The 12,719-nt window shown below is 46.7% G+C and overlaps 1 protein-coding gene across 3 annotated transcripts in view; it reads left to right on the top strand.

The window, feature by feature from the left end:
• The window catches only part of RNF4 (ring finger protein 4), a 41,029-nt gene that overhangs the window by 22,731 nt on the left and 5,579 nt on the right, over window positions 1-12,719 (top strand). For all 3 annotated transcript variants that reach the window (XM_081229423.1, XM_081229424.1, XM_081229425.1), the window contains exons 3-4: window positions 598-712; window positions 2,787-2,880. In XM_081229423.1, the coding sequence (XP_081085549.1) occupies window positions 598-712; window positions 2,787-2,880 (209 nt within the window). The remainder of the gene's footprint in view (window positions 1-597; window positions 713-2,786; window positions 2,881-12,719) is intronic.

The raw sequence follows: 12,719 nt of genomic DNA, 5'->3' as shown, positions 1-12,719 counted from the left end.
ATCAACTATACTCCAATGAAAAAAATTTTTTTTAAGTTTTCATCACAAGAAAAAAAAATAAAACTTTGGTTCTTGGAGCTGCGGCAGGTGATTATTAGGGTGTAAACTACAACTTGATAGTATCCTAAAAGGTTGGAGGCCAGAAACCTTTCCCAAAGAAAGACCCACTTTTCACAGTGAATAGAAAGTTGGAAACTGAAGGGCTTTGGGCTGAAAAACAGAAAGGGCTCAGTAAGGCCAAATACAAATCCAAGGAAAATAGGTCTGTAACTTTTGGTTAAAAGAAGGGGTTTCTGGCTAAATCCCAACCTGGACCAGAGGCTTCCATACAGTTATGTGTCATGTACTTTTGACAGACCAATGGTCTTTATAACAAAAATTTTACTTTATAGAATTTGTATTCACTGTATTTTCCGGATGATTTCTCTCTGTAAACATTCAGTGTTCTAGAATCTCAAGTTTTGAGAGGACCCCGACCTCAGGTCTGCTCACTGGCCTCCTCTTCTTCTTAATGAGTTGATCTTTTTGTTCTTCTGGCTGAAATCTTACTGGTCAGGAGCTTATGTAACTGTTTCTTTTTCCCCCCGATACCCTCAGAGAAAGCGTCGTGGAGGAACACTAAATTCTAGACAAACCCAGAAGCGAACTCGAGAAGCATCCTCTCCCCCTGAGATGGCCCTGGAGGCAGAACCCATAGAACTTGTGGAAAGCGGTAAGATTGCCAGTGACACCGGGCATGAGTGAGCACATATGCCCAACATGCCACCAGCCAGCCACGGACCTTGTGCAAGTTACACAGCCTGTAACTCAGCCTTAGTTTCCTCATCTGACATGGGGGATAATGCTGTGCAAACATATGCAGTAGCTGCTGCATAGAGTTGTCATAGTGCTGAAAGGAGTCAGTGACACAGAACACTTAGAACAGTGCTTGTCACATAACACTATACGAGGTTTAGCTTGTATCAGTGTATTTATAAGACTACAGTCTCAGACTCGCCTACCGTTCACAACTTAAAAAAGCTAAAGTGAGCAAGAGCTGCCCCCTTGGTTACCCTGAGACCTCCACAGGTTTAGAAACAGCCATTCAGCCGGGCTAATCGTCCAGCCTTTCGGGGCTGTGCAGCATGGAAGTGGAGACTGCTGTGGGTCCACCTCTTCTCTTTGAAACTGTGCCTCAACTTACTTGGCCTCGGGAAGTACTCAACTTTCTTCCTCTCTCCTTCATTAAGACAAAAAATTGCCCCAGCAGGCAGACTTGTTGGCAGAGCTGCGTGTGTTGGAAGGAGTTTGGTGCAGGCAGAGGCCAGATTGGCTTTTTCCCCTTCTTCCTGCCTCTTCAGGGGAGTGGCAAATGGCCTGAATCAAGTCCCTCAGCTCTGCATGTAGGAAGATTGTTTTTATAATTATGATGCCTGAAAACTGACATTTGAAGAGAAGCAAGCAACTTGTCTATAGATTTCATGGGCCCTTCAGGGGAGTGAAGTTCTCTGTATTGTCTCTGTGGTCTCTGAGCTTCACTTCTAACATAAATTCCCAGCCCTGGGCTATCCTCCCCTCCACCCCAAAGCTGATGCCCTGGTGTCTGAATTCTGCCACCCTCCAGGAGAGGCTGGTGCAGGAGGCTCCTCATTTGGGACCCTGAACCCACAAGTGGAATCTCCAACCTGGCCAAGATCCACTGCTTTCCACTGCAGCACTTCTCGTCCTCAGTCAGTCTTATACCCGTGTGTGCAGGGCTGTATGCACAGGCTGCCCGTTGGAATACTGTTTTTATTTGTAGGAGCCAAAAATTGTGTCCATCAGAAAGAGAGCGGTTCTGTAAATTATGGTATATCCATATATGGACTATTCTTTAAAAAGAATGAAGTCATTTTGTATAAATTACGTTGGACATCTTTGATGTATTGTGGTTTTTATTCCTGTGAAACCTTTTAATACATGAGAACAAAACAAGTTTGAATATGTTAAATGTATTACAAGTCACTTTCCCTGAGTATTAAACATTATTTCTAAAAGTTCTTCCCTCCTACTTTTTAATGTTAATAATAATAGAAACAAACATGGTTGTTAAGTCTTGTTTCAGTTTATATAAATGGAAGTTGTACTCTGCCCTTCCTTTCTGCCTGCTGGAGGTAAGTGCTGGTGACCGTTCGGCACGTGCCTTTCCCCCCCGTCCTGTGCTCAAGTAGACAGTGCGCTGTCCTCTAGGGCTCAAAGGCAAGTTGCAGAACAGGCTCGACCCATTTGGGTGGGTTGGGGTTCTAGGGGACCAGTAAATAAACCCTTGCTGTCCACCCAAGTGGGAAGCACTTGAGAGCTAAATGGAGATTGAAACGTAACTGATGAAGGTGCAGAGCTAAGCACGACCGGAGGTCTGAGGGGAGCAGAGGCTTCAGACAGACCCATCCCAGAGCCCAAGCTGAGCATGCTTGGTCCCTTCCCCAGATGTGCACCCCCCATCCCACCTGAGGTAAGTCGCTGCCTCTCCCCTGTGAATGAGCTGAGCAGGTGCGGGGCACGGAGGCCTAGCAGTGTGGCAGTGTGAGGACACGGAGAGGTGTGCGTGTGCACAGACACACACAGGATGGTGTATTTGTAAAGCCCATACCCTGTTAGAGCAGAATTCTGGAAGAGTATTCATTGCCTGTCACCCCTTTACTCCTGTACTTCAGGGATTTTAGTTTGGTATAAGACTGCGCTCTGTTTGTAATCATATTAATAATGAAACTTAGAGCAGTAGTCCTTTACTTTCCTCCTAAAGCTTGTTAAAATGCTTTATTTTGAAGCTGGAGATGAAATAGTGGACCTCACCTGTGAATCTTTAGAGCCTGTGGTCGTCGACCTGACTCACAGCGACTCTGTCGTGGTAAGTGCTAGAGCGTGAGGATTGCCCTTTCTTGGCTGTGGGCCCCTGGCCTGCACGTCTGAAGGCCTTGGTCACAGGCTACAGCTTGGGCTAAAGAAGGCATGCTTTCAGTGACTGGTGCTCAAGATGGAAAATGTTTCAGGAAAATCATTTGTTGTGACTTTATTGCTTAAATCCATCACATTAGTAAATCTGTGTGACCCTGTCCTTTACATAGCTGGCCATAAAGGCTTTTGGGGAGAATTCTGAGGCCCGATCTCTCTTTGGTCCCTGATTCTACACTTAACACTAGCTGTGTGACCTTGGGCAAGTTACTTAGCCTCATTCACCTTGTCCATAAAATGGGGATAATGCCATCCATGTCAATAGAGTATTGTGAGGATTAAAAGAGATGCTGTATTTGAGTGCCTGGCACCTAACGTGGTGCCCAGTAAAGCTGAGTAAATGTAAGTTTACACCCTCGCCGCTGGTGGGAATGGGGATATTTGCTCAGCACTGCCAGTGGGAAATCTCTCGAGTCCCAGAAGCAGCTGCCTCAGAGGATGCAGGCCCCCTGCATTGCCACCTGATGCCTTGGTTGTGTCGTGCCTCCAGGGAGGGTGGCACCTGGGAGGCTGCTTGTGCCCCCTCCCACAGGGAGCATGCCTGCCCCCTGTGCGGCCCTCAGGAGGGAGACCTGGTCTGGTCAGGGGACATGTGGAGAAGCCGTTCTGGCAGACTGGCTCCACAGGTCAAGGGTGCATAGCTGTCTGTGGGTCTGGGAGTATGGTCAGCCCACAGACCCACATCTGAGGACACACTGGCCTCTTGGGATGCTTCTGCAGTGCCTTTTGATGCAGTGTGCAGTTGTGTGGAGTGGAAGTGGTGACACCCTGGACGGTCTTGGGCCAATAGGGGGCAGGTGCTGCTGAGGGCTGCGGTTTGGTGGGGCGAGTGGGGTTGCTAGGAGCTGAGTCTTCCCCTTGGCCTTGGGGCTGTCCTGGCTGTGCTTAGAACTGTAGACTAGGGCTGCACTGAGAAGCTTCAAGACTTTAAAAGGAGAAAAGAGCGAGGACAGGGAACTGTCTTGACAAATTAAGAGATTTAGACTCTGGTCAGTCTGAAACTGCTGGGCTGTCCTGTGGTGTGTCCTTCCCTCTCATTCCTCCCCTCCCCCTATCCCAAAGGCAAGGCAGCTGCCCTTGCTGTGTCATCAGACCGTCCCTAGCAGATTTTGGATGAATGCTCAGGGGAGACCGTAGCCCCCAAACAGGAGGCAGTAATTTCCCTGGAGACCGGTCGGAACTTTCTGAGATAAGCCTGAGCAGGTTTAGCTGTAAGTGGCCTGATTAGTGTGATTGCTAAGGCAGGGGTCCCCAACCCCCGGGCCGCAGACAGGTACTGGTCCGCGGCCTGTTAGGAACCAGACCACAGAGGAGGAGGAGAGCAGCCAGCGAGCAAAGCTTCACCTGGGGCCCCTCATTGCTCCCCATTGCTCGCATTACCGCCTGAACCATCCACCCGCCACCCTGCCACTGGTCCACAGAAAAATTGTCTTCCACAAAACTGGTCCCTGGTTCCAAAAAGGCTGGGACCGCTGTCCTAAGGTACACACATATTGGGTTGGCTGAAAAGTTCGTTCCGGATTTTCCGTGACATCTTATGGGAAAATACCTGAATGAACTTTTTAGCCAACCCAGTACATACAGCTCTGCTGCTGCTCCCTGCAGGCTCCCGGAGGTTCTGGAAAGGTATAGCTTAATTTGGTACCTTGGCTGGAGCCTCAGCCCAGTTGCTGATTAACACTTAAAAGTGCTGCCAAGTCCTTAATTTCTCCAATACTCAGTGTCCACCTGCAGTGTGCCAGGCCCTGGGGAGATGGCCAGGATTCTGCTCACAAGACCGTATTTTCTGCCCTCAAGGAGACAATGATTGGCTTCTGTTGGATGACAGACCCACATCATCATGTCCCCTTTTACACCTTGGTTTTGTTTTGATGGCCAGTCTACCCTCCCTACATGGGCTTCTTTTCTGAGCTTTCCAGCCTTCTTCCTGTTTCTCTGGGTGTGGAGAGTCATTGAGAGACACCAGGATGGGAATGCTAGAGTTGGGGGAGCTGCCCTGGGAGTGGGTGGATAGCCAGGGGCAGGTGGATAGGTGAAGGGGAGGCTAACTTGAGAAGCAGGAGTCCTCGCTTCTCGTCCCAGAGGCACCGGCCAGTTTGGTCGGAGGACTTACCTTCCCATGGCCTCAGTGTCCCCAGACATAGAATAATTGTTTTGGACTTAATAGCACCCCTTATTCTAATCATCCTTCATTCTTTATTGGTGTTTAATAAATCCAAATGCCAGTTTTAAAATTTACAGTGAGAAGTATACCTGAGACTGAAATTCTCACTCTCTAAAGCAGATCTACTTGGAAAACCTAATAGTATTATTAACTTGTCAAGGGGTATCTATTAGAGGAATTACAAGTTTAGGGTTACCTCAGGCCCTGCCTACAGGAGAGTATGAAATGAACAAATATATCGTTTCCCAAACTGGGGTAATCTTACCAGTTCCGCCAGAATGCAGGGGGACAGGCTTAAGTGTACCACTTGAATCTCACCCGGGAGTAGCTCTGCATCTTTACATCCGGGATCCAGGGACAATGTTAGAACTCTTGTGAACCCTCTTAAGACTGGATGAGAAACTATGCAGGCTGTTTTTCTAACTCTAAGGAATCCTAAACCCCTGATGAATTAGGAGAAAATTTAAAAGCTGTAAGGTGCAATGAGACCTTGTACATCTCTGCTTTGATATTTTCCCTCAAATTTTAATTTATTTTTGGCATTGCATACCCAAAGAAGGCCGTCACTGCTGGGTCCTAGGGTGTGTATATCTTTGATTGTCACTAGATAGTGACAAGCTGTTTTCCAGAGAGGATGTACTAGTTTAGGCTCCCACCAGTGTTGGAGGTTCTTGTTCTTCCACATCTCACTGCCACTGTAACTTTTAGCCAGTCTGGTGTTGGCTAGAGCATCCCACGTGGTTTTAATGTGTGTTTTCCCATCACTGGTGGGGTTGGACATCTTGTCATGTTTAGTGGTGTTTCATTTTCCTCTTTAGCGAATTGCCTGTTGCAATCTTTTTTGTTTGTTTGTTTTTGCGGTTCGCGGGCCTCTCACTGCTGTGGCCTCTCCCGTTGCGGAGCACAGGCTCTGGACGCACAGGTCCAGCGGCCATGGCTCACGGGCCCAGCCGCTCCGCGGCATGTGGGATCTTCCCGGACCGGGGCACGAACCTGTGTCCCCTGCATCGGCAGTCGGACCCTCAACCACTGCACCACCAGGGAAGCCCCTTTTTTTTTTTTTAAACACTGAGTCTTTTTTTCCTACTCATTTTTCTGTGTGATTGTTGACCTTGTCTCATTTTTTAGGAATTCTTTATAAGTTCTAAATATGAGCCTGCCATTAGTTGTGTTTTGAATCTGCTACTCAGAGGCTTGTCTTTTCTCTTTTTGGTTTATGTACAGAGGTTTTTAATTTTAATACAGTTGAATTTATCAATTTGTTGATGAAAATCCCATACCATAAAAATATGTTCCTCTATTCCAAAAGTTTTACTGTTTTGCGTTTCACATTTAGGTCTATAATCTATATGAGTTTTGTGTATGTTTTTTTTTTTTTTTTTAATTTGTTTTATTTATTTTTGGCTGCATTGGATCTTTGTTGCGGTGCGTGGGCTTCTCATTGCGGTGGCTTCTCTTGTTGCAGAGCACGGGCTGTAGGCATGCGGGCTTCAGTAGTTGTGGATCGTGGGCTCTAGAGCGCAGGCTCAGTAGTTGTGGCGTATGGGCTTAGTTGCTCCGCGGCATGTGGGATCTTCCCAGACCAGGGCTGGAACCCGTGTCCCCTGCATTGGCAGGTGGATTCTTAACCACTGAACCACCAGGAAAGCCCTTTGTGTATGGTTTGAGATAAGATTAAATACCTCTCAGTGAAGATTTATAATATTCCCTGGAGTGATTTTGCAAGTCTTTGGTTAGAAGATTTATTTCTAGGTACATAGTATTTTAGAATGCTATAAAAAAATGGTGTTTAAAATTTTCACTTTTTTGTTTTTATTATTGCTAATATAAAGAAATGCAATTGGTTTTTCTTTTTTAGTCTAACAGTTCTTAATCTGTAAATCTATTTATTTATTTTTAGTTTTGGCTGCATTGGGTCTTTGTTGCTGTGTGCGGGCTTTCTCTAATGGCGGTGAGCTGGGGCTACTCTTTTGTTGTGGTGCGCAGGCTTCTCATTGAGGCGCTTCTCTTGTTGCGGAGCACAGGCTCTAGGTGCACGGGCTTCAGTAGTTGTGGCCCGCAGGTTCAGTAGTTGTGGCTTGCGGCCTCTAGAGCGCAGGCTCAGTAGTTGTGGTGCATGGGCTTAGTTGCTCCGCAGTATGTGGGATCTTCCCAGACCAGGGCTCGAACCCATGTCTCCTGCACTGGCAGGCGGATTTTTAACCGCTGCGCCACCAGGGAAGCCTTTAATCTGTAAATCTTCGAATTTCTTTGTACACAGAACAAGTTATGGTTCTTCTGTATTTCCCTTTTTTCTTTTTCCTTGGCCTTAACACACTGGCTAAAAAATTCAACACTGGCTGAATAAAAATGGTGACAGTCACGGACATTCTTGTTTCATTCTAAATCTGAAAGAGTCCTTTCAGAGTTCCACCGTTAAATAAGACTTCTGCTGGGGTAAGCTTTTTCGATTTGTTTATATCCTTTACCAGAGTGGAAAAGTTTCTCTATTTCCTGTTTGGCTATAAGTTTCATCTTGAATCAATGTCGAAATTTAACAATTTCACCTAATATTGCTTTTTCCCCTTTCATATGTTGAAGTGGAGAATTACGTTGGTTTCTAGCGTTAGACCACTTAAGCACTGTGGTCATGGCATTTTCTTTTTATGTTGCTAGATTTGGTTTGCTAATGTTTTATATATAATTTTGCCTCTATTTTTATGAGTAAGATTGGTGGTCTGTAATTTTTCCTTATAGAATTCTGGTATCAGTGTATTGGTATCTTGACGAAGTGAGTTGGGCACCTTTTTTTCCATTCCACAGAAGATTTTGTAAGATTGGACTATTTCTTCCATGAATGTTTGTTAGAACTTGACAGTGAAGTACATAACCTAGAGTTTTAATAGGTTTTGGTAATTAAATTTTTTAGGAATTTGTTGATTTCATCTAAAGTTTTCACTTTTATTTGCATAAATTTGTTCATAATGTCTTATGTTCTGTGCAATCTATAGTGATGTCTCCTTTTTCATTTCTGATACTGGTTATTTGTGTTTTCTATTTTTTTAGATTAGTATCACCAGAGCTTTATTAGATCTTTCAAAGAACCAACTTTTAGCTTTGTGGATCCTTTCTCTTGTAAGTTTTTCATTCATTGATTATTCTTTTCTTTGTTTGAGTTTATTTTGCTGTTTTTCTAATTTTCATCATTTCTTTTCCAATAAATGCATTAAAGATTATACTGTCTTTAGCTATATCTTACAAATTGTGTTACTGGTACTTTACATTTAATTCAACATATTTATCAAATTTATACTTTTTAACTTCCAAATATATGGGTGCTTTCTTTTTGTTATTGATTGCTTGCAGTATTGGTCAGAAAATACATTCTGTATGTCAGTTCTTTGATACTTACTGGGTCTTGCTTTAAGCCTGGCTTGCCCCTGATGGCTGGCCTTCACTAGATAACCTGCCCCCATGGTTCCTGCCTGGATTTTGGTTTCTCTGTGGGGCTTTCAGAAGTAGGCTTCAATTTTTAAAAAATCCTCTGTGCTTTTTTTCCCTCTGGATTACTGTATTCCCTATACTGTTGACCTAATTCTTCTCTTTATTTGATGCCTCTTTATTTAAAAATATGTATGTTTTATCTTGTTTTTGGTTGTTTTCAGTGGAAAAATAGATGGAAATACCAGCCTGCCATTTATTGGAAGTCTCTGCTTGTTTTCCATCCTTCTGCTTTCTTTCTTTTCTTAATTAATTAATTTATTTATTTTTGGCTGCGTTGGGTCTTCGTTGCTGTGCATGGGCATTCTCTAGTTGTGGCGAGCGGGGGCTACTCTTTGTTGTGGTGCACGGGCTTCTTATTGCGGTGGCTTCTCTTGTTGCAGAGCACAGGCTCTAGGTGCGCAGGCTTCAGTAATTCCAGCACGTGGGCTCAGTAGTTGTGGTACACGGTCTTAGTTGCTCCACGGCATGTGGGATCTTCCCGGGCCAGGGCTTAAAGCCATGTCCCTTGCATTAGCAGGTGGATTCTTAACCACTGCGCCACCAGGGAAGTTCCATCCTTCTGCTTTCTTGTCTGGTTTGATAGATGAATTAAAATTTTCAGACCACTTTTCATGAGCATTTGCAGTATGCCAGTCTGTGTTCCAGCTGGAAGTCATGCAGTGATGGAAAAGAGCCTCACTCCTCTCGTTAAGAAACTGAGTCTTCCAGGGGGAAGTTATTTAAAATGGTACTTGCTTGGACTATTTTCCTTCATTGAATTTCAAAAGATTGTTTCTTTTAAAGTCAGGTTGGTTTTCCTGGAATCTTTCTTTGTTCTGTTCCCGTAGTGTACTAATGTATAGAGCTATTTGTGTTATACTCTGTACCTCGCCTGGTTTGTGATTTATGAGACTGTTGAAAGGGTTTGCTTGGTGAAGGCTTCCTTGCAGGCAGGGACAGAGCCTGGTCCGTCTCTGGCTGGGAATAGTAAAGGGCATGAGAGGTACACAGTGACTGCTAGAATGAGTGAATGAACCAGTGTAATTATATATGAAGGAAAAAGAGCCCAGACATCATATCCAAGAACTGGGGAAACGAAACAGTTGTCCGTGGAATCTGACATGATTGCTTACTCGACTGGGATGTTCATGTCAGCACCAGTCTTCCTGGTGCTCGTGGCGGCGCTACAGTAAAAGTACTCTGTAATTGTGTGATGCGTGCACCTGTTGGATCTGAGGAGTATCCTTTGTGGGCACGGTGGTTGCATATGGCTGTTTCTTCCAGTGGAATGATGTGCCATGCTGCCTAGGAAGGTCATTTAAAGCAAGCAGCTCTCTGAGCTCCCAGCTGGATGAGCTTTCTTAGAAATGCCAGAGGTCAGCTTGCCTACAGAGGACCCCAGTGACCCTGCTACTTGGTTCCATTCTGTTGTTTCACCCCAGCATGTTGCTGTAACCCTAAGAATGCCAAGCGTTTTGTCCACTAGTAGAAGAAGAAAGGCTTATCCTGCCCCACTGACCAGGAGTCTGTGACAGGGGTGTCAGTGTTTGCAGGTGTTCTGAGGCTCACTTGTGCTTCAGAAGCTCACAGGGGTTCTGGGTGCCTGACTTGGAGTCAGTGTGCCCAGGTGTGCAAGCCAGCGGCGCCGGTGCTCCTGTGGGCTGTTCATGCTCCATGTCTCTCCACTTGTCTCTGACACACTGCCTGTAGTTTATTCTAGAGTCAGGAAAGAGAAGCCAGGTTGAAGGTGCGGTGGAATGTGTGGGTCTGAGCTTGAGCCAGTTTGTCACAGTGTTGATTTGGCTGTACATACTAGGGGACTGGGGAATTGTTTCCGTTTGGTATTTTGTTTCTTTGAAAGGCCTCTCAGCCAGATGAGAGGCCCAAGAGCTTGTATTATTCCTATTTCCATCTGTTTACTCCTAGAGTCAACATTTCTGAAGCCCCAATGCTTTTCCCCACCTCTGTCTCTTGTGCTAGGTAAACACTTTGTTACCTGCAGGGCTATGGCCACGGGGAAGGGACATTCCAGAGCACCTGCAGACACCTGCAGAGTTCTTGATTTTTTTTTTTTTTTGGCTGTGTTGGGTCTTTGCTGCTGTGCGTGGGCTTTCTCTAGTTGCGGCGAGCAGGGGCTACTCTTCGTTGTGGTGTGCGGGCTTCTCATTGCAGTGGCTTCTCGTTGCAGAGCACGGGCTCGAGGCGTGCAAGCTTCAGTAGTTGTGGCACGTGGGCTCAGTAGTTGTGGCTTGCGGGCTCTAGAGCGCAGGCTCAGTAGTGTGGCACACGGGCTTAGTTGCTCTGTGGCATGTGGGATCTTCCTGGACCAGGGCTCAAACCCGTGTCCCCTGCATTGGCAGGTGGATTCTTAACCACTGCGCCACCAGGGAAGTCCAGAGTTCTCGATTTGTTGCAATTCGGCTGCTGGGTGGAGGGAACACCAATGATAGTATCTCACCTCCATCAGCTAGGAGGTGGCTCCGGGTCACAGGAAGTCATGGAGCTGGGAGGCCAGGCTGTGGTGCCATTCTTTTCTGCCCTTTGGGCAAGAAGCCTCATCTCTGAGCTGTTCTTCCATTGAACGTGGATGGGGACAGAGTCATCACCAGTGAAGGAGGCTCTCTGGCCACTGTGTATTCATTTACCTAGTAGTTAAGTATGGAGCACCTGCCTGGGCCTTGGGACTTTCCTGGGGGCTCAGTGTTCAGGTCCGGCCCCGGCTTGGCACTGCCAAGAGGCGAGCTGGGTCTGGCTCACAAGAGCCTGTGGAGACCTGGTTGCCACATTCTGGTGGCCTGGGACCCAGTGGCATCACATTTCATCCAGGTGCATCCACACCTGGTCAGTGGTCCTTCTTGGCAGAGGGCAGTAAAAGCAGTGTTGCAGTGGAGGAAAACTGGGATCTTCCCTGCCCACAGCAGAATTTCCTTCTGCTCTTGGCTAACTTCAGAGCTCCCCTTCTAGACTTCATATGGACAGCACCTTCTGCCAGCCCAAGCTTGGCATGGTCCAAGTTCCAGTTCATGGTCCTGGTGATGAAGTTGACTGTTGCCAGTTTCATAGTCACACTTTCCAGCTTCTTCTGGGGTGAAGGGGAAGTGTCTTCAGTGGCTTCTCATCTGCAAAATGAAGATCTTTATGCTCAGACCTTCTTCCTTCCTGCGATGGCCATTTGTATTTGTCAGCGTTGAGGTTGGAAAAACCGAATCCACTCTAGTTATTCTGGAGCAGAAATGGATTTTAATACATGGGAGGGGGACTTCCCTGGTGGCAGTGGGCAGTGGTTAAAAATCCACCTGCCAGTGCAGGGGACACGGGTTTGATCCCTGGTCCGGGAAGAATGCCACATGCCGCGGAACAACTAAGCCCGTGTGCCACAACTTCGGAGCCTGTGTGCCTAGAGCCTGTGTTCCGCGACAAGAGGAGCCACCGCAATGAGAAGCGCACGCACCGCAAGGAAGAGTAGCCCCTGCTCGCTGCAACTAGAGAAAGCCCGCGCACAGCAATGAAGACCCAACACAGCCAAAAATAAATAAATTTATTTATTTATTTAAAAAAATACACGGGAGGAGTTGCTTCGTGGTGTTGTAAAGGCTGGAGGAGCAGGTGTCTAGGAATAACTCTGGACATCTCAGCCTTGATGCACCATGGGAGCTGCTATCTCTGCTCCAAGCAGAAGGATGGGAGGGGGCAGCTACCACCTGTACTAATCTCTTTGGGCTCAAGGAAATGCTACTGTGTCTCCTTGCTTGGGAGGACAGGCCTGGGCTTTGGACATTGCAGCCTCGGCCATGACTGCCTCTTGATACCCGCATCTGTGTCCACCTACAGCAGCTGAAATATTCCTCCACGCTTCTGCCCTCCAAGTGACATGAGTGTATCACACTGAGGGAATTTAGTTCATGTCTAGGATCCCCACTGCAAGGGAGTTGGAATAGAGTTGAGCTTCCCATCTCTGCGGGGCAGGACGGTGTGCCAGAAAGGGTCAGCCTCCGTGCCCCCTGAACACGGGGGCAGCCAAGGAGAGGTGGCAGCAGGGCTTTCAACAGCAATCCTGAGAGCTCTCCTGAAGGAGTTGATCACACACACAAGCGAGAGGGAAAAGGGGTGCTACTGGTGATGG

The sequence above is a fragment of the Mesoplodon bidens genome (genome assembly GCF_964165515.1).
Source record: "Mesoplodon bidens genome assembly, chromosome: 1".
Lineage (NCBI taxonomy): Eukaryota > Metazoa > Chordata > Mammalia > Artiodactyla > Ziphiidae > Mesoplodon > Mesoplodon bidens.
Note: the sequence above shows the minus strand (reverse complement) of the source record. Positions and strands in the feature narration are given on the sequence as shown.